The sequence below is a fragment of the Podarcis muralis genome, chromosome 13, assembly GCF_964188315.1.
Source record: "Podarcis muralis chromosome 13, rPodMur119.hap1.1, whole genome shotgun sequence".
Lineage (NCBI taxonomy): Eukaryota > Metazoa > Chordata > Lepidosauria > Squamata > Lacertidae > Podarcis > Podarcis muralis.
In genome coordinates, this window is record NC_135667.1 from 19,419,772 (window position 1) to 19,441,709 (window position 21,938).

Sequence of the window (21,938 nt, forward strand, 5' to 3'; positions counted from 1 at the left end):
TAAGACAAATGAACCATGCCTTTTGAAATGATCCAATACTCTGCAAACAACTGTTAACAGCAAATGCAACTACAAACTCATCTTGCAATTGACCTGCTCATGCACTAAGTGCCACATCACCAAGACAGAGGAATAGCTTTAAAAGACTTTATTCCAATCAAGTATTTTAAAAAGTATTACGCTCCCCTAATACACACATACAAACACCATGAAAAATACAAAACCACAAGTTTCTGCCTTCACGCCCCTACAGGATACCGGCCTGATCACGGGGATAGGAACTACCCTGAGGCCTCAAGCTTCCCACTCCTGGAGTCAAGAGCACCCTCCAACCACCCTCTCCAATATAGCACTATTAAAAGGCCCCCTTCCTCCCCCACCCACTCCCAGTTCCTAAGCCAGGACTGTACATGTTCCAACATCATCCTGCACATGCCAAATCTGAGGCTGGGTGCAAGTCAAGCTGAACTCTTCCGTGGGAGTTTCTAGCCCTTAAGGCTGTGATGACAGGTTTGAAAGTATGTGAAGTATCAAAAGCCAGAAAGGTGGAGTGGGTGGGAGGGAGCCTATTCAAAATTTCCAGTGACCGTACACAGTCCAGACCAACAAAACAGAAACAAAATAACAGTAGGAAAACGGGATCTTCACAATTTATACAGGTTCAGAGTTTGGTTTATGTTGGCCTAGATATTTGTTTTATTGCAGAGAACATATAGCCCTGTTGAATACACTCCAGCATCTTCTTTCCTGTGAAAATAAAAAAAAATCCAGACTTGCCCAAGTTCATTATAAAAAACTCTAATCCTAAAGTGAAGGAACAAGTGCTGGAAAAGCCCTAAAAAGCATTGGGGAAATTAGGAGGAGGCAGATAGAGCAGCGACATACGCTTCACTTTAGTTGCTGTATACTATGGCATGAGCAATCCATTCCCTTATAAAGGAGATTTTGAGCTGGAGTTAGCAGCTAACTTGCCACAAGAGATAAGTTCTATAAATGACACACTGCAGTTCAAAACTGCAAAGATTGGAGCAGATGGTGATATTCTAAAGTCCTCCACCCCACTACTCCCTGAGGAACCCGGCCATCCAGAGACTTTCCCCAGTGCCTAGCTTGTTTATTTATTAAATTTATATACTGCCCTTCATCAAAAGATTTCAGGGCAGTTCACACAGTTTATTCATCCTCCATCCCTGGCAAGGGCCAAGGTGCCTTGACACCTCCCTGAGCACAATTTTAGGGGAGGTGGGGTCTTCTTTTGAAAAGACGACAGACCAAAAGCATGTGTTATAAACCTTACAGAGGATGGAAGAAGCAATGCTAACATACAAGGGTGTGTCGGGGTGTGTGTGGAGAGTGAAGTATGCAGAGGCAGAACGACAAGGGCTGGCTATGACAAAGTTTGTTATTGGAATGAGACACAGAAGCTGTTTAAGATGGAATGCAAGAGTCAAAGAAAACTGGGTTCACCACTCTGAGGTTTAAAGGCAAGCAACCCTCCACCCATGTGAAAGCCATGGAGAAAAGACTCAACAGACACAGGACTGAAAGCAAAGAAGATCAGAGACAGAGCCTAAAGGGATGACTTGATGCTCCCCCTCTCAAAGCGAGGTAGCTTAAAGAGTATATCCACCTTAAAAGATGGGTAAACACGAGGCACCAACAGGTGAAAACTGAGCCCCAGCCTGTCCTTCAACAGGAGCATTCAGTGTCCTGGCTAGCAACATCCACCCTTCCCACCCCAAACCTTTCCCTAACACAAAGCCCTTGATCATCTCACCCCCTTCCGTTCTCTTTACCCACCCCACCCCACCCCACCTCACCCCAGCAGTACTACCTAAAGGCTGTGCACTAATCCGCTACTATTAACAAACATGGAACAACACAAACTGACAAGAGTAGCAGACAGGGAAGGAAGCATGGGCGCTCCCAGCAGCAAGGGCCAAAATCAGCTGCAGGGGGCAGGAAAAAAGATCACCTTTTAGCACAAACAGTGATATACAAGTGAAAATGCACACCTCGTAATATTCCTCAATATTATTACTGTAAATGTTTGGTAGTTTGTTCTGATGAAGCATACTCTTTCTCTAAACAAGAGGATTACTATCTCATAGTAATGTGAAAATTTGGGTCAAGACTATTGGCACAGAATCACATATCAGCACAAAATGAGCACCATAAACCACATAACTTGCACCACAAGTCACTGTACCTAAACAATTAAGGATAAGGATGATGATAATAATTTATTAGCTGCCCATCTGACTGAGTTGCCTTCAGATGTCTCCTAAAAGTCAGATAGTTGTTTATTTCCTTGACATGTAACAGGAGGGCGTTCCACAGGGTGGGCGTGACTACTGAGAAGGCAGGTAGTTACAGGGATTGTTTGTCCACAACAAACAAAACTGGTATTAAACAACTAGAGAAGTAATGGGGGGAAATGTCTGAAATATGTATTAACATACATAAAGTGAACTGGAGAGAGCAGGAAAAGATGTGCAATTTCAGCTGTATATCAACTGTTTTAATGAGCAACACACTATCAGTGTGCTTTGACAGACCGACACTTTTCAGCTATACTTTGTATATACATATGTGAAGTTCAAGTTGAGTGGAATAGAGAATGCGCACAAAGGCAACTTTGCAGATTAATATGAATGATGGTGGAAACAGCTCAAATTACAAGCATAAAGAGGATATATGAAAGCGTGTTGTTTATGTTACCTAGTTATGCAAGTTTCTGTTATGTTTTTGTTTATTTAACAAAATTATCATGCCTTCACATGAATATGCAGTTGCAAGTATCTACCAACATTCTCCACAACACAGATAATGGACTCCCTCTCAGATCCATTAATGAAAATGCTCATGACTGAAGATCTGTGGATTTTCAGCCTTTTCGTTGTGAAGGAAAATACCCTTCTCCACAGCTAAGTCCTCACACTCACACAACCAAGTTCAAAATATTATCCCTGCACTATAAATACAATTTCCTTATTGTGACAGAATGAGCAGCTACAGCTCCTTCTAGCTGCAGTTGTGCTTTTGAAACTCTCACCTACAAATGCCTAAATATCACTTTTTTAAAAAAAATGTTTTCTAGGAATCAGTACTGGTACTTGGCAGAACTATTAAAAACAGAAGGTCTGGATTATAATATATATCCAACACGGATACCAAGCAAAACTCTAGAAGCAGCTCTAAAAACAGATTTCTCTGTTTCAGAGCTCAAAAACTCATCCAGAAGACAGATCCTATCCACAGTTAGAAGGAACTCTCACCAAATTAAAAGGACTTACTCCCAAGTGTGCATAGAATTGCAGCCTTAAACAGCAGTGACTCACAGATGCACACCTGTCTCTTTCAGAAGCTATATGGAGAAGACATTAGGACTGAAATGCAAAAAGTTGGAAACAAAACTGACGAAGAAGGGAGAAAAGAGAAAGTTAAAGTAGGTCCTGCTGATTCCTAGCTATGGATTTTCCCAAATCAACACCACAAATCTCACTATGAAAATGGCTGCAAAATGAAGCAAGCATTCTCCAAAAAGAATGGCTGCAATACAGCCCACCTGTTGGCTTCTCATCTTCAGCTAATCTTCAACTAGATTTCTAAGTAACCCGCTGATTGTTGCTCAGAAAGAGGCTGGAACTGCCAGAACAGGACCCCAAGAACTGCCAGACAGGACCACAGGTCAAAAATACAGATGATCTATTTACTGTACTGCAATGACATTTGAACTGAACCCAACCACTACTAGATGAGTAAGAACCATTTATCCAGTCCAAGCCAGCACCTCACAGAAGGAAGGTCCTTTATCACAATGCCCCTGAGCCAAGGAATCCTCTGATCAGAGCTAGGAAAGTTCAATTATTTCATTCTCTACCACTTGACTACAGTGTGAAATATTTGCATAAAATTATCAAACTCACTGGTATTCTTAAAAAACCATTTAACCTCAGCCATATCTAAGTATAAAAACATGAATACCTTAAAGGTCAGTAACAGTGTAAAAAGCCCCAGTACACATTCATTGAAAAGCCCCAGCAGGGAGAAGAGACAAGACAGACCTGACTAATACAAAAGTAGCTTTAAAAACTAGAAAATTGGATTTCTTGTAACAGTAGGCACCTAAAAAGCAGTTTGGGGGAGGGGGTAGAAAGTGAGAAAGAGGAGAGAAGAAAGAGTAATTCCCTAGATAAACTTGTGTAAGGAAACAGCAGTCATCAGGCTAAATGGGCTGAATAGGCATGGGTTGCATGCGCATGTGCACTTCTGGTTGCTGGTTTTCTTACAAAGAATTAAAGAGGCTTCCCTGATTAGATGTAGGCTTCCTTTACCCGCCAGTCATTTCACTCTCACCAGCCTCGCAACCTCCTTAGGGGCAACAAATAGCAAAAGCACCATGTGTGTCTATAGTTCCATGGTTGAACTGCTACAAACTATAGAGCATTGGGATACCTGGAGTCAAAAGGTGAAAGGAGCCTGGGAGAAAGCAAGCGGAGTTCCACGGTAAGATGACAGGGAGAGTCAATCCCAGACATCCATGCAGCCTGCTATATGGCTTAAGTTTCAGGGGTAATGGATCAAGGTTTGGCCTGGTTGTGGAGGGTGCTTCTAAAAAGGAAAGTGAGAGTACAAGTGTGATGGAGGGAGCACCCTGGAAAGAGGAAAAACGGAAAGTAAATCTGCTTTAGAACGAGAGGAAATGGAACACAGGATGGTGTTGTTAGCACAGGTATATCCTTGAGCCCTTTGTGAGCATCACAACAGAACAAAAGCAATGGTTTCTCACCCCCATACAAGGTGATTGGGACAAAGATGAAAAAGTCAACAGATGCTTTCAGGCAAATTCTGGTTGGTGGGTTTTGCCCTGGCTTATCAAGGATCAAGGTTCCACAAGCAGCTGAGGGAGCCTTTGCAGGACCTGGAGACCAGCCAGATCAAGATAACTCCTCACAGGAGCTGGAGGCCACTTCAAGGTTGATGGAGCCGTGGCTTACAACCAGTCGAAACCGCTTGGGTGGCACAAAAGGGGGAAAGGAAACAATTTGCTTTGGAGGATGCTGCTCCTCTGTCGGCTCCTCCTTCCCCTTGTCTGGAGGGGGCTGCTGCCAGCACTGCCTGCCTCTAAAGAGGAGGCTCTCCAAGCGGACATGAGCATACTGGGAAAGTTTGGGGTCTACTGCTAATAGTGAGACTTGGGGTTTGGGCAAATCCCAAGTTTGGCGTCGGGTCATGCTCCTTGTTCTGCATAAGACCTGGCCGGAGGAGGAAGAGCCTGTAGAGCCAAGGATCTCTTGGTCCCCTGAGTATAGTTCCCCAGATCCTGATCCATGAGACCCCATGATCTCAGCGGGGTTCTTCACATCTCCTGTGTGATGCTCCTCAGCCCCCTGGCTAAGCTCCCCGTTGCTGCTATGTGGTTCTCTCTCACCAATCCCACGCACCGCTTCTCTGCGCAAGCCTTCCCAGTGCAGGGGAACTCTCTTGCCAAGATTCACCACCAAGTCGCTCTGGTCTGCCCAGCTTGGGCTCTCAGGTCTATTGTACGTCCTTGTGAAGAAGAAGCTTTGCTGGGTCTCAAAGTGGCTGCTCTTCCTGCGTGAAGAGCGGCGGAGATGTGATGCAGGGAACATGGAAGGAGGGCAGTGTTGCAGATGCACCAGTGGCTGCTTACTGAGCTTGCAGCTACGTGCTGTGCAGCCCAAGCAGTTGTGCAGGGGGATACATAAAGGCTTTAGTATCCTCAGGTACCAACGAAAGGCGGATCTGCGGAGAGCAGCTGGAGGAAGAGAAGGGAGGTCAGCCCTAAGAGCAATGCTTCCCACCACACCATCCATCCCAAGCTGTAACCTATTTAAGCAGTGGTGCCACTGGACCCTTTGCCCGAAGAGAAAAGTACCTTTAAGAGTTAAATTGGACACCTCAGTAGAGGTGATGCTGCAAGTCATATGCACAGTACATGGGTTTGGGCAATACAATACCATCAGCTATCATTACAATAGGGCCCCCTAATGTGATCATTAATTAAAACTAGCTGAAGAGTGAGTGTCACCACTTGTCTCTGCAAAACAAAATCCATGAATTGCAGTTGCTTTGGAACTCTCGTTTTTGAGGGTATATAAACTCTAGGCTTCACAGATACTTTTGGTACTACACAGTCACCTTGACTTGCTAAAATCACTCTTGCTGCCTGCACAGAACCCAGGGTCTGACTGTTATCTCCCCATGCTTTTCCTTTGCTGCCTCCCAGGTTCCCTATTTGGTGCAGCTGCTCAATGCTTTTTCAAGTCTCTCCTGGTTCCTGCTTCTCTGGATCCCTACTTGCTGAAGTAGAGATTCTGGTGCCAGCTGCTCAGAAGTCCCTTTTCAGGGTTCTGGCTTAGACAAGATGTTTGTCCCTTTATTTCCTACCTAATCCAGGAGCTATATGCCCCAGTTCCACTTCTTCAGGATTGTCTAGCAAGGCTGGGAAATTTATTTCTTGCTACATATACTATAATCTGGAGATCTTTCCTCTACAAAATGTAGCCTCCACATTTGCTCCCTCTTCCTATCTTCAATGCTGTGTGTGTGAGACTGTTTTAGAAGCCACCTCCTGGTACTCCCTGCCTAGTTATGCATTACTGAGGCCTGCTCTGACAAGTGGGCCCAGAGAGAAAGAGCAGGCTAGTGCACCTCTTCCAAACATTGCTGAGCACACCTTTCTTTCAGAACTCCACACTGCCTTAGACCTACCCCTCCAGTTTCTCACTCCTCCTCTTACACCCTGTATCCTTGCTCCTTCTTGTATGTATGTCGTGTGTGTGTTAGCTTAGTCATGAATACTTAGCTAATTCTCCCAAAGAAATGTGTGTAATGTTGCTGAGCTACTTCCCACTGCCAAAATATACACATCGTTAGCTGTTCCCCATTGAAGTGTTGCAACTATATATTTTGATTCTCCCTCTGTGTGCGTGTGTGTATACAATAAACACCCCATTTAAAAAACTTGTGTGGATGTTTAGTTGCTGGGTAAATCTACGAAGATGCATTACTGCCACTGTCTAAAGGCCCTTATTCATGAGACTCACAGAACGTGTGGATGTGAAACAAGTGTCTACCAAAGAAGATTTATTAACACCACTTCAACTCAGGGGAAAGTGCTACTCTTTTTCCTCACCACACAGATCACTGTAATAGCACTAGAGCAATTTTTCTTGTGCTGAATTTGATGAGGCATGGGAGGGAGAAAATGGGTGCAAACTAGCAGGCTCATCTCTTTTGCAAGGCTACATTGAGCAGATGCTCAAGCCACATGTTACCTTACAGAACTGCAATCCACAAAATCTTGTTTCAGCAAGTCAACCCTTATACATCTCACCATGTATCTTTGCTTTCCTGCGCCGGGCCTTGCATCCCACTTTCACACTGAGTCGGGCCAGCTTGTATGACGGACGTTTCCACCGCTGTAGACGGCCATCTGTCTCTCTGAGCAGATAGTTATCATTGATTGAGGTAGATTGTGGAGGTGTTTGATTCAGGAGGCGGTAGGCTCCTTCCCCCTTCCTGAAAGAGGAAACAGTTGATAATTGGGCGAGGTGTTTAACTGCACAAGAATGGAGCTCTGCATTTACTAAGCAGTTCACTCTGGCTTGTATGTATGTGTATAAGTGTACACACCCACCCACACCCACACCCCCTTGAAGCCTGGTTTTACAAGAAAACCAACAGTAAGAGAAAATCAAGACACAGCAACCATTATAGGCTTTTATGGAAGGAGGAAGGAAAAAGGGACAGGGGACAAATGAGATCATTCACTGATCTCCTGTGGAAGAGTATGTATAATATCCTCCCCCAATCCTTAGGTGCTGCTGTTGCTCTTTAAAAGGTTATGTGACGGCCCAGGAGGAAATAGCTGCCATCCAAACTGTGCTACCTAGCAACCAACCCCAGGAGCGCTCCTATCCCTTGAGGATGGAGCTTCTCTGTACCTGAGCAGTTGGACAGTCTGCAACTCACAGGCACAGTAATATTATCAAACCACTAGAAATACCACCCATTCCCCAGCTGAGATTCCTTAAGACTTCACTGCCCACAGCCTTCACCTTTCACAAGTGTGGCATTCGCACAACTCATTGTCCTCTCCAAAGAAGCCGTCGCCATAGAAGCATGTGATCTCATCATCTGGCTCAATGTCCCGCAGCACCTTGACGCAGGCAGTGTTCCCATCCATTGGGACAAACTGCAGTACAGAGACAAACAATGTACAAGGGGAAGGAACAGCAGGAAACAGGGGGGGAAACCAGAAATGTAGAGGTTCAGGATGCTCTCTGGGGGGTGTGGAGGGAGACAACCAGCAGACTCCTCCTCTTCCCTCCCTCTCAGAAATCCCAAGTGACCCAGCTCTTATTTTCACAAGACTCTATTTGCAGACACAGAAATTCCTGACACTGGGCTTCTAGGCACTTCTCAGAAACAGCACGCTAGTATGAAAAGAGGCAAAGAAATTTATTTTTTTCTAGACCTGAACTATGGGGAATGAGGGTCATGCTTCTAGCCTTTATGATGGTGAAGCAATGGCTGAAACTCAGCATCCTGAGAAGCAGTAGAAGAGAAACTGGGTGGGAGAAGCAGTAGGAGAGAAACTGCCAGGACTCAGCAGGGGGAACTTTTGTAAGTCATACAGCTTCCTTCCTCTCCCAAATATTTACAAGGTATTACTTGCTTCCTTTTTCAACCTCTTCCAACATATCCTACACCCAAAGCAAATGCCACAATAATAAATGAGTTCTAGGAATGAGTTCTAGGAATGGCTTGTCCCAAATGCAAAGCCTCAGCATTTTAAACAAGGAGTGCCACCTCTACTAGCAATAAGCCAAAATGACTTACCTTACAATTGGGTCTGCAGTCTGAGAGGTTCCACGGTGAGGGACAAATTATATGGGGTGGGGGATAGGCAGTAGTGGAGAGAGATTTTTTAAAAAAAGCAGAGACAAGTTATGAAGATAGTCCACTTGTTCAGACACTATTTACATTTCAGCAACAGGCTAGAAGAGAAAAAGTATGCTGCTGCTTTTCAACAATGCATCCTGCTTTCTCTCAAAGCAATTACTAGTTGGGGTAAATTATCATTTCACTAATAACCTAACTTCCTTCCAGCCTTCCGTCAAGAAATAACACGGCAGCATACATTAAGTTCCCAGCCAGACACCAATCCATGTACCAGTCACACTGAAAGCTGCTTCGCTTCAGGAGGGTGTCTGCATCGTGTGCCCTCAAATCATGCCCTGGCAGGTGTGGGGTCTAAACATAGTACCCCAATAAGCGCTCTCACTTTTTTCTGAAGGCAAGCTTCTAAGCTTTCGAGCCTTCTAAGGTTGTGAAGACTAGCTTGTTGCTCCTGCTGAAATCCCAAAGCCTCTGGGGAATGGGGAGCTGAACAAAACAGTGTGCTTGAGAGAGGGAGGAGACTTTCAAGTACACTGTGTAGGATTTTTCTTGCCTTCTACAGTGAGCGAAATCCCGTTTCAGTGATCACATGTTCTTAGTTACCTGAAGTCCAGAAAAGGGTAGGCTTTTCAGCCATTTATAACTCTTGGGGAGGGGAAAGAAGTTTCCATTCAAGGTCACATAAATGGGGTGCTAAAATAAACAATCTAAAAAAACTTATTCTTACTGGCCTTTTAATGAAGGGACCCAACATAGCTCCGTGAAAGTTCAGTCCCTGGTACCTCCAGCTGGAAGGACCAGGTAGCAGACGGTGGGAAGAACTCTGTCAGAGTAGACAATGCTGGAACCAATGATCAAACAGTCTGGCTGCTATAAGTCAGTTTCCTATGGAATGTACCAACTGATGTTGCACCCTAGACCTCACTGCAATGACCAATTCCTTCACTTTTCAATTAATTCCAACAAAAATCCTACCAACTTGAAAGCTAATTAAAAATACATATGACATCTTAAGCAAACCTGTTCCTACACCCCACTTATCTTAATACTCATTCCCCATCCTCCTTACATTCTTCCTGTACTCGCCAAAATAGACAGAATCCTTAGGAAGTGTACACTAAAAATCAGATTATGCACCAGACTTAGAAAAAGAAAAAGGAACCTTTTACAAGCAGCTTGGAATGAGTACTGGAAACTTTATTCGATCCTCTCTATTATGGATTGGTTTCTGATGGGTCCCACAAGCTGCTAAAATTGAAGTTACTGGTTTTTTTGTTTGCTTTTACAAACTTTATTGAAAAATTTAAAAACAATTATGAAACAAAAAGTGTTGTCTTCCAAGACAAACACATGGAAGTTAGATAAACTCAACTGAAAGAATTGAATATCTGTTCTTTCTGATTTAGGCAGTTAAACAGACACCTTTGAATTCAATATGTTAATTTGCATTATAATGAGATACTCTATGGACATACATTGGTTTAATTGTTTTCTTCAGTAAAAGTATTTAAAAAAACAATTTGTTGCAATTTCATTCCATACTGAAAGGGACTTTCTGGTGTTAATCTGGGCCCTGCTATACCTGCACATAATGATATGTTTCATGCACACAGGAAAGCAACTATGATGGATCTAAATGGATGACACTACGCCATACCTGGATTTCTTCTGTAGAAGCTACTTGGACCTTTGCACATTTATTTACTGCTTTCAATAACACTCATGGAGACCTTGGTATTATAATTAGAATAGCAGAAAAGCAGCCATGTCTACTAAACAAAATGTAAATCAGCACTGGAAGTGTGCAAAAGTTCCCCAAGTAGGGAACTGCTAATACAGCAGGGGTCCTGGTTCCTCATTCCCCCACCCACATCAGATAGATTATGGTAATTCATAGTCTACATTGTATGCCCACATGAACAGTAAAATTAATGGAAAAACTTAATGCAGAGATGGAGTCAAAGGGCTGTAGGGCACTAGAACTCTGGAAGGTGCAGAAGTTATGAGAAGATCTATGGAACAACGATTCAGAGGCAGAGCCAGGACCAGCTGCACATTTCCACATACCATGATTAATGAAGGCTGCAGGCCCCAACCATAGCTGGGCACATTGTTTGCGTGTGGAATACATGATGCTGAAGTCGTTTTCACCAGTCCGCAGGAGACTCTCGTCTGGCTCTGTTAGCTCTGTAATATAACCCTCCAGGAGCTCCAGTTTGTCATTCTTTTTCCTTATAGGCAGAAAGAAAGACACAAGCATCATAGATCAGCTGTCATGCTCCCCATAAGTGTACGGTAGGTGAGGATGGTGGGCAAATTTAAGTTCACTTTACTGAATATTAGTTCCCTCCCTGCATTATAGATTGGGAATACAGTGGTACCTCTGGTTACATACTTCATTCGTTCCGGAGGTCCGTTCTTAACCTGAAACTGTTCTTAACCTGAAGCACCACTTTAGCTAATGGGGCCTCCCGCTGCCACACAATTTCTGTTCTCAACCTGAAGCAAAGTTCTTAACCCGAGCTACTATTTCTGGGTTAACAGAGTCTGTAACCTGAAGCATATGTAACCTGAAGCGTATGTAACCCGAGGTACCACTGTAGGGCCTTTTTGAGAACTTGTTCCCAGAGAATCAACAGCTCATTGACCCTCCAGCACACCAACAACTTCTGTCCAAGAGGGAGATAGTCATACATGTTACAAACAGTGCAAAACACTGGAAAGTTTCTACACCCCTGCTTGCATTCTACCGACATTTTTGTTGTTGTTGCTCTATTTAGTTTACTAAGAGTTTAGGATTTCATTGGATGGAGTGGGGTGCCCCTGGGCTCCTAGCGCTGCACATCTGCTTAAGTCACTTTGACACTTTGTCAGCTGGGGCAACTGCTAGCCAAAAAGATCTTCCTGGTGATTTTTTGGTGCCAGCTGGAAAGCTTTTTATTTTCCCAGGACCTAAAAAAAATGTTTTAATTTAAACTTTTAGAATTGCGTTAAAATACTATTGATATTGCTTGAAGGTTTGAGATGATTTTTATTTTCTGTTGCATTCTTTGTTCTTGTTTTTATGATTTATAAATTGTATTTCAATGTTTTCATCATTACTGTAAGCCATATAAGGTTACATAATACTAGCAAGTGGAAGGGTGTTACATGAAAGGGGTGTCAAACCACCACCACCCTACCATGATTTTGTAGCAACCACACGGGCACCATTTATTTCCAGGGAATACCGGGTACAGCGCTTGATGGCAAAACCACTCTCAGGAAGGAAGATGCGAAGGTAACGAAATATCTGTAGAAAAGAGATAAACAATTGGCTCCTAGTTGGTAATTCTGGCTTCCTGCTTACCCCCTCATCAGAAGTCTCGCCAATTCTTCTCCTAAGAACCAAGGAGCTATCACAGTCTTCCTACCCATCAGCCGGAGCAAAAAAATTCATGATTCCTGGCCATCAGGTCATTAGATCTCTTGCCTTGCACAGAGAAGTTTTGTTAAAAACATAGATACTTAATTTGTTGTCTAAGATTGTTGCCCATGAATAAAGGCAGTGGGGAGGATTGTGGCCAACACACTCTCAGCAAAGATAGCATACCACTTCCTGTCTTGGGAAAGAACTGTGTCGCAGGAGCTACCCTGTCACCAACCATGTTCTAGGATCTGATGGGGAGTGGGGCATTAGAGAAAGTGCTTCAGAGAAGAACAGACAGCCAAAATTGCCCAATTTATATTTTTTTAAAATCCACATTTAAAAGGGAAACTGCAACATAAAACTACTGAAGGGGTTCATCAAGAATTTCAATGTTATCACTTGTGGAATGAACAGAGACAATGGATTTTTAGCATGTTGTCTGGATTAATTGACCTAGCAGTGTCAGCAGGTATGTGTCATGAAGAACTATTTTGAGGTTTAGCATTGCTAATTAATGACCTCTGTCTGTACTACAGATCCCTGTTGGTGTAAAGGTTCATGTGAAGTACGACCCAAGGGCTCTTTCACACATCTGAAGCAAAAACAATCCCTCCCATGCTCACTTTCAGATTTTGACATCTTTCTCACCCTCCCTCTCCCGAAATAGCAAAGAGGTAAAAGAGTTGTACATGAGTCTTGAAGGCAGCCTCCTGCTGACGGCTCCGCTTTGCGAAGTACTGGCAGGCCCATCCACCTTGCATCAAGGCCTGATATGCCATGTCTAGGTCCTTGCGCTTCCGGAAAGCTTCTACTGCTTCCCGCAAATGGTGCTTTCTTCTGATGGCTGGGAGTGGGCTGAAGGGATGAGAAATAGAGAGGAGTTGGGTTTGCTTTGAAACACACTGCTTTCCTTATCCCCCTCAAACCCAAGCCTCACCACTCCCCCTCAATTTCTATTTTGCCATGTGTTGCAAGTGGAATCTTCTTGAGTCTTTGAGACCTTAGGCCCTCACCTTACGTTCATCTTATGGGTCTTAAAGCCGAGGTAGGAGTCGAGAATTAGTGTTGTAGCTAGATCATCAATTTCACATAGCTCCTTGGCAGTCACACGAGTAGAACCCATCTTCCTTCCAGAACCATGCTGTACTCAGCCGTGCTACCTACAAGAGAGGGGGGCAGAGTCAAAGATGCGCACACAATCAGGAAAGTTGGAGTCAGTGCGTAATCCCCACTCCTAGTTATCAAAATTCAGATTAAAGAAGGTAATGAATTATGTAGAAACATGTTTCGACCCTAAACCACATCTGCATTCTCTGAAATCTTTGGTTTCCCTATGCATGTGCATGCAGATCTGCCCACAGGTTTATTTAAATGCACATTATTCTTTTTCCAATATGCTCATGACATTAATATAACATTCTCAGTAACCACTTTTTTTGCTATGTACTGTAAACTGTAATCATTATAACTGAACTACAAGCTCAGCAAGACTTTACAGTGGTGCCCCGCAAGATGAATGCCTCGCAAGACGGAAAACCCCAGGGGTCTGCAACCTTTAAGACAAAAAGAGCCACTTGGACCCGTTTCCGAAGAAAAAAAACCTGGGAGCCGCAAAACCATTGCGACATTTAAAACAAATATATCTCCAGAGCCGCGATCTGACAGCAGGCGGGAAGGTGACGTCGGAACGGTGCGTGACTAACGCACGCACTGCCCCCTTGCGACAACACAGCCAGTACAGAGCCCGCCACAGTGGGGAGTGTCGGGGTGCACAATGCGCCTCCTCCCCTCACTAGTATCCGCCCCGGAGCCGCAGCAAAGGTGTAACAGAGCCACATGCGGCTCCGGAGCCGCGGGTTGCAGACCCCTGCGCTAGATGAAAGGGTTTTCCATTTTTGAGCTGCTTTGCAAGACGATTTTCCCTATGGGCTTGCTTTGCAAGACGAAAATGTCTTGCAAGTCTTGCGATTTTTTCCCGCTCCCCCCCCCTTTTTCTAAGCCGCTAATAGCCTTTTAGACACTAAGCCGCTAAGCCTTTAATAGCCGCTAATCCGCTAATAGCGCTAATTCGCTAATTGGGTTGCTTCGCAAGACGAAAAAACCGCTAGACAAAGAGACTTGCGGAACGGATTATTTTCGTCTTGCGAGGCACCACTGTATTTACATTTGTAATAAACCACAAAATTAGATTGCGTTGGGCTAATCTTTATTCAGCAAAGTGATTAACGAAAACATGTTTTTAATGGACTGGTCTTACTGCAATCATAGTATTTTTTTTACAGAAAAGTCTGCATGTGACACTTATTAAAGCCACCCTATTTAAGTGGGAACTCATATACGAGACTTGATTAAATCCACCATGCCAGGAATTCTGTCTCCAATCTATTCAATCCAACCTCATATCTCTGTTACCTCCTCACCCCAAAAATCAGCTTTAAAACATCCTACTCAAATATTTTTACTTTCCAAAGGTATATTTCTACACAGCCCCTCTTGTAAACACTGAATACTTAACTTTTTCCAATTAAAAAAGCCGACAAAACCATACTACAATAAAAACTATCGCCCCAAAAAACCCTGAAATCACTAAACCTCACATACTCTCAAGATACACAAAATGGTTGTATACTATAGTCAACTCTAGAATATCAGTTGTCCAGAACTTTCTGTGGGAATATGCTCCTCATAGCAAGGGTCACTACATGTATTTAGCCAACATCAATCCAACCTCACAAGAGGGAATATCCAACGGATCTCCCTGGAAAGAGGCATTGTTCACCAGGGGCCTACAGATATTAGCTTGGTTTACTAGCCTGCCTCATTCCTACCCAAATCCTCTGGCACATGTAGAGGGCTTAAAGAAGGGAAAGAATTTCCCTCATTTGTGCTTGGGCACAGAGAAATTAGGAAGCTGTGACAGAGTACAGCTGTTTCTTGCTTTCTTGAAACCAGAGCACATTGGATTACTTACAGAAAGGGATGCAAGCTGTTGGGTATCATTCTCTCTGGAAGGCCAGGGACACTGATAAAGGAACGCTTGTTCCCAAAGAACAAGAGACCAAAAGAGAAGTGGTTGAACAATGACTGCTAGCTAGGAACCAATGTCAACATTTTCAGCCAACAATGCTGCACAGAACATGTTGTTATGTGCCAATATAAAATGCTACTTTTCCATTGAGGATTTTTCCACCAAGGGAACATGCATTGATGCCTTTGTGGGACACTTAACTTCTTTATGTATAAAAAAATTTTCAAGCAAAAATAACATGTGAGTTTAAGTCACTCACTAGCTTCCTGGTTGTACATGAGGATCTCCAGAGTACAGCTCAGAAAGGAACCTGAGGTCATCTCATTGACTGCCCACTACATGTCGTTCCAGACAGCAGTCATGACCTACATTTAGAAATAGACTATAATCACTTCATTGCTTTGTTCAGGGATACAACTCTCTGCCTTTGAAGAAGCAACTCCCAGGCAGGTCAATGCTGAGCAAAGGTCGGCCAGAGCTACAGTAGAATAGCTACCAAGTCCCATTTGTAGATTTTCTGGAGAGAGAAAATGAGTTAGGTTAATTTGCATCAGAGAATTTCCTGATGCCTTCAAGAATGATCTAATTCAGAATGTTTATTTGCATTTAATAAACAAACTAAAAACTTTAAAATTGGACTTTAATTGTATGGTATTTGCAACTGACATCCATTCATTGTTACTAATGTACCGTATTTTTCGTTCTATAAGACGCACCAGACCATAAGAAGCACCTAGTTTTTGGAGGACGAAAACAAGATTTTTTCCCCCCTGAATCTCAGAAGCCAGAACAACAAGAGGGATCGCTGCACAGCGAAATCAGCGTTCACTCTTGCTGTTCTGGCTTCTGGGATAGTTGCGCAGCCTGCATTCGCTGCATAAGACGCACACACATTTCCCCTTACTTTTTAGGAGGGAAAAAGTGAGTCTTATAGAGCAAAAAATACGGTATACTAATGGGAATTTTTCTGCAATAATAATAACAACAACAAAAAAACACTGGAAATTTTTCAGCCCCTCATCACTGATCTCTAAAAAAAGAAAACTTGGACTACCAGATTTATTCACACACACACACACACACACACACACACACACATTTAAGTACACAAAGATTGATACATTCTAGGAACGCATTCCATAGGACATTAAAATTTCTACAATGTAAGAGACACTTCATTCTTGACTCAGGTATTGTACTGTCTCCCAGTGCTTCAGAAAGGTATCCAAAGCAAGAGACGACTATCTGGAAAGCAGGCTTGGAGCTCCATCAAACATGGAATCTAGCTCATAACAGAGGTGAAGGATTGCTCTCAAAGTGCCAAGCAAGCAACTAACAGAGGGTTTCTAAGGTATCCAAGCTTCATCCACCAATCATCTTCTTCTTTGGCGATCACTTGTAGCCGAGTAAGATTGTCTTCCATAAACACGGTTTTAACAACGAGTCCGTAAGTGACTGTGGAGGCCAATTCTGGATCCACACGTCCTTCCACAGTGGGGACATTGGTTTCCGGGCAGGAGTTGATCATGATGTGGATTTGCCAAGCATGCCTTCCTCTTAGCACGTTTCTCCCTTGCATCCTGAGTTTGAGTGTCTTCAAAGACCACGACACTTTGGGTAAAGGTTGTTCTCCAATTGGAGTGCTCGCAGGAAAGTGTTTCCCAATTGTTGGTGTTTGTACTACATTTTTTAAAATTTGCCTCGAGAGAGTCTTTAAACATGTTTGTTGACCACCAGCATTTTGCTTTCCATTTTTAAGTTTGGAATACAGTAGTTGCTTTGGAAGATGATAATCAGGCATCCGCACAACATGATCAGTCTAACGAAGTTGATGTTGAAGAATCATTGCTTCAACACAGGTGATATTTGCTTCTTCCAGTACACTGGTGTTAGTTCGCCTGTCTTCACAAGTGATGTGTAAAATTTTTCAGAGACACCATTGATGGAATCTTATAAGTGGTCCATGTTTCACAAGCATACAGTAAGGTTGGTAGTACAATAGCTTTGTAAACAAGCATTTTGGTTTCCCTGCGAATGTCCCGGTCCTCAAACACTCTGCACTTCAATTGAGAGAAAGCCGCACTCGCAGAGCTCAAGTGATGCTGGATTTCGGCATCAATGTCAGCCCTTGTGGAAAGATAGCTGCCTAGGTAGGAGAAGTGATTGACATTTTCCAGTGTTACACCATTGAGTTGGATTTGTGGCACTGCAGAGGGGTTATTTTGTACTTGTTGGTGCAGCACTTTGGTTTTTTGGATGTTGAGGGATAGGCCAAGCTTTTCATAAGCTTCTGCGAAGATATTTAGGATGGTTTGGAGGTCATCCTCTGAGCATGCACACACTACATTGTCATCAGCATACTAAAGCTCTATGACAGAAGTTACAGTAACCTTACTCTTTGCTTTCAGCCTGCTCAGATTAAAGAGCTTTCCATCTGTTTGATATATGATTTCTACTCCGGTGGGGAGTTTCCCTTCGACAAAGTGTAGGATTATGGCAATGAAAATAATGAATAGAGTTGGGGCGATAACACAACCCTGTTTAACACCTGATCCTACTGTGAATGGTTCACTTTGAGAGCCATTGTTATCTGTGATTGTTGCTGTCATATTATCATGGAGGAGCTGAATGATGTTCACAAATTTATCTGGGCAGCCAATTTTCAGAAGGACAGTCCACAGGGCATTACGATTTAGTGTCAGAAGCCTTTAGTCAGGTCAATAAACCCCATATACAGGGCTTGGTTTTGCTCTCTGCAGTTTTCTTGAAGCTGTCGAGCGGTTAAAATCATGTCCATTGTCCCCATAGAAGGCCGAAAACCATTTTGGGACTCAGGAAGGGTCACCTTGGATATTGTTAAGAGATGGTTTGCTAAGATCCTTGGAAGAATTTTTCCGGCTGCAGCTAATAGAGAGGTGCCTCAATAGTTTCCGCAATCAGTTCTGTCACCTTTTTTAAAGAGATTGGTGATTTTGGCATCCCTAAATTCTGCTGGGATCTCTTCTCTCTCCCAGTTTTTTTTTATGAGCTTGTGAAGTTGTTGTGCAAGTTCAATTCCGCCCATTTTGAAGGCAGGTATCCTATCAGGTCACCCACTATTTATTTAACTAAAACTATAGCATTATAGCATATGTATCCATGTTTGTTAACTGATGTGGTTAAACATTTTTAAAAAAACAACAACCACCTTAGACTGAGTTTTAGCAGACATAAAAAACTTAGAACAAATTCTTATTTCCTGATGAATGGCCTTTGGACTATAAGGTAACTTAAATAGAAAACTATCTCTAGAAAATATTTTCCTCCAAAAGCATTTTATTTTTAAAATCCAATTTAAATTTTTAAAAAGCCGATAAAAAAAGATTTAAATCATTGATTTTTTTATCCACCCTGCCAATTAGTAACCTAAGTGTCCCCTCATGTGGCTAACCGCATAAGCATATTTACCACACCGATAGGCCCATTCACCTGTAGAGTTAGCACAACAGTACTTCACTAGCTCAGGTCAGTCACTGTGGGCATGACAACTCAAAAAGCCAATAGGCTGCCACACATGGTAACTTTACACACAGAAAGAAGAACCTTGCGCAGACCACTTACATGGGCACGTGCTCAGTCAGTGCTAGCATCATGTGTTCTGGCTCCGAAGCCTGATGGGTTGAGGCCAGGTAATTGTCTTGAACTAGGCCAGACAAACTGTCTAACTCAGGGGTCGGGCAAGGTTTACCTCACCTGGGCCGGTTCACTTCAACGGAGATCCCTCCGTGGGCCGGATCACATGCACATTTGAGTGCGCACAGCAGCAATTTCCAGCGTCTGCATCTTCACAGACATGATTTCTGGTGTCTGCTTCTGCACAGCCACAATTTTCGGCGTCTGAGCATGCGCAGACGTGATTTCTGGCACCGCAGAAGCGAGTCCCTGCGCCGTGATGGTTTAGCGCAGCGCCTCGCCGAGCAAATGGCTCGGTTCGTGGGAGGCTCATGGGCCGGTTAAATGACCCCCGTGGGCCGCTTGTGGCCCATGGGCGTTAGGTTGCCTACCCCTGGTCTAACTAATACAGCAGAGCTTTCCAAACTGTGTGTTATGACACGTTAAGTATGTCTGCTGCAGTGTGTAGGTGTGTTGTGCGAACGCTCCCCATGCTCCTCCCGGGGCTGCAAAGGGGTTAGTTTAACCTCCAGTTTGCTAGTAAGACTGAATTGCTGTGTCACAAAATGATGCATGTCTCAAATATGTGTCACCAACATGAGAAGTGCAGAAAGCTCTGTAATACAGCATTTGTTTATATTTCTAGTCCTCCTTTCAGATTGTGGTTGGCAGGAGAGGAAAAAAGAAGGTGAGTGTCCTAGATATGTGTGAGAAGGCAGGAAAGTAATTAGGGTTGGAAATGGGGAGAGAAAAGGTGTCACAGTACAGGGCGAAAGGCAGGGAAATGTGGGGAAGAGGGGTTTCTTCTCAGTGTTTCAGGGAGACTGAAGAAATAAAAAGGAAATAGGGAGCCGAGGATGCTCTCCAGGGTTTCGGTATTCTTATTTTTTCCTGACAGAGTGTGTGTGGCATTTTAAGATGAAAGAGGAGAGGGCACATTTTCGTCTCTTTCAGGGAAAAGACTTTTTTTTTTTTAAAGGAAGAGTGGAACTTAGGACAAGACAAGCGTTGGGGCGAGTCCTTTTCGTGCGAGTCTTTGTTTGGGTGGGCAGTTAAGATTTAGGATTAAAAAGTGAGGTGAGAGAAGGCGAGGCGAGTGCCCGCCCTGACTGCGAGGGAAAAGCCCTCGCTTTTACCTCAGCCTCCTCTCTCCTCACAACCACCTTATCCCCACGCACAAGGACCCCCCACCCCACATATTTGGAGGGAATAGGGCTGGGGAGACCTCACAGAACCGCCCCCCCCCGGACGCGCGCGCATCCCTCTCCTTCCAACCGAAGCCCGCGCGCGCGCCAGGCCTCCCCCCAACGGACATTCCTTTCTCTCCTCCCCTCCCCCGCTCTGATCCCTTTCATTCTTTCTTCCGCTCACCTACTTGCTCGCGCGCTCCTGTTTCTCACTCTCGGCGGCTATCGCTGCCGCGACCGCATCACGCCGCGCGCCCTCCCCTTTCCCCGCGCCATTTGCCCCTTTGAAAGCCTGTCACTCCCCGGCCCGGATCCCGCGACGCGCCGTTGGTCGGCCGAGGCCGTCAATCAAAGGCAGCTCCCGCCTCCCTCCCGTTGTGCGTCCATTGTGCCCCTCGAGCGAAGCCTTGCCTGCTCCGCTTTCCCACCCGCATGCTCAGGGCTTGATTGGCTCAGAGGGAAGTGCCTCTCAAAATCCCTCCCGGCCTGCTATTGGATCGACTAGGCCGGGAAGACTCCCGCCTTTCACGGGAGGGGGCTCGCCCCTCAGCCGATTGGGCGAAGCTGGTATCTGTTAAATGTTGCTCCCGCCTTACAGAGTCGAATGAGGACGCGGCCCGGTTCCCCAGCCACCTATTGGGAGAATTCGGTGTCTGTCAAATTTTCGTATGTTCCTCCTTCAGTCGCGCCCTTTGGGAAGAACCGCGGCCCAACTCAATGGCCGCTGGAATTCCAGAAACATGCCTTTCCCATTGGGTAACTGGAGGTCAAATAACTATTGCCGCCCACACCAAGAAGCCCCACCTCACCTGGCTTGTCATTGGCCAAATAAGACGCTTATCAATGTTTCACGCACATTTCCGGCATCCATAGGGCCATTCACTGCTCTACGCCGCAATTCTCCGCTTCCTCAGTTTCTATTGGATCTTCGTCACACCAGTGGCAACGGTGCCAGTCGCTGTTTTGTTCCGTTTTAATACCTGCTGGGGAGCGGGGGCACAATGGACTAATGTTCCCTACCGTCTCTTATTAAGTATCCTGACATTTGAAATTTCCCGCCAAAATGCTAGCGCTTTCTATTGGTCCGCCTGATCTATTTGCCGTTTTCCCTGTCGAGTAGCAAATCGTCCCAACACGATCTGATCCGTAAAGTTCCGGAAGAGAGGCGTACAGAAGAGCTTCCGGTTGCCCTGAGGCTTTTTCGTGCTTTAGCGTGAAGAGGGAGCTCCCCATAGAAATTAATGGAGAAGCCCAGAATTTTTGCACACTGATAAAGTCAAATTCTTGGGGTGCACTATACTTAAAGCGTTTTCCCAACTTCCTCCTGCGGATTCCTGAATCGGTCAGGTTCAAGCAGTACAGACACAGCCAAGCAAATATAGAATCAAACAGCAGCCAGGAGGCCTGATCTTTATTTGTCTCAACAAAGGTTCACACCCTCAAAGCATGCAGAGAGAAGAACAAGAGGGTCCATGAAGCTTTAAAGTTTTCTAAAGTTTCCCATAAAATATTTAAGAGTCATCAGAACATCACCAACATGCCATAGAAAGGGGGTGGTGTTAGGCGTCTTGAGATTTCTGACATGCCCGTCAATCGTGCATGGTTCAAGTATACACCTTCACACAAGTCAATGATAATATCTACATATCCTTTTGTCAGGAAGACATCCCTTGACACCTTTATTTGTTCAGGCAGGGTTGCATTCCACATTGGAGATGGGTTTTGTGCCTGG

General features: G+C 44.3%; 1 protein-coding gene across 11 annotated transcripts; it reads right to left on the minus strand.

Annotated features, from left to right (window-relative positions):
• Positions 1 to 133: 133 nt before the first annotated feature.
• On the minus strand, positions 134 to 21,036 carry KMT5C (lysine methyltransferase 5C). Of its 11 annotated transcripts, none has more exons than XM_028751830.2 (10): positions 20,803 to 20,819; positions 15,628 to 15,885; positions 13,354 to 13,500; positions 13,030 to 13,195; positions 12,114 to 12,223; positions 10,999 to 11,162; positions 8,872 to 8,891; positions 8,088 to 8,224; positions 7,364 to 7,548; positions 134 to 5,782 (listed from the first exon to the last, which is right to left on the minus strand). In XM_028751830.2, the coding sequence occupies exons 3-10, from the start codon at positions 13,461 to 13,463 to the stop codon at positions 4,941 to 4,943; spliced, it is 1,734 nt and encodes a 577-aa protein (XP_028607663.2). In that variant the 5' UTR covers positions 13,464 to 13,500; positions 15,628 to 15,885; positions 20,803 to 20,819; the 3' UTR covers positions 134 to 4,940. The 11 variants fall into 11 exon arrangements, with proteins under 11 accessions (XP_028607663.2, XP_077773225.1, XP_028607665.2 ...); XM_077917099.1 differs by lacking the exon at positions 20,803 to 20,819 and adding an exon at positions 20,395 to 20,764 and having other exon boundaries at positions 13,354 to 13,496; positions 15,734 to 15,885; XM_028751832.2 differs by lacking the exon at positions 20,803 to 20,819 and adding an exon at positions 20,395 to 20,763 and having other exon boundaries at positions 15,628 to 15,733.
• Positions 21,037 to 21,938: the final 902 nt, after the last annotated feature.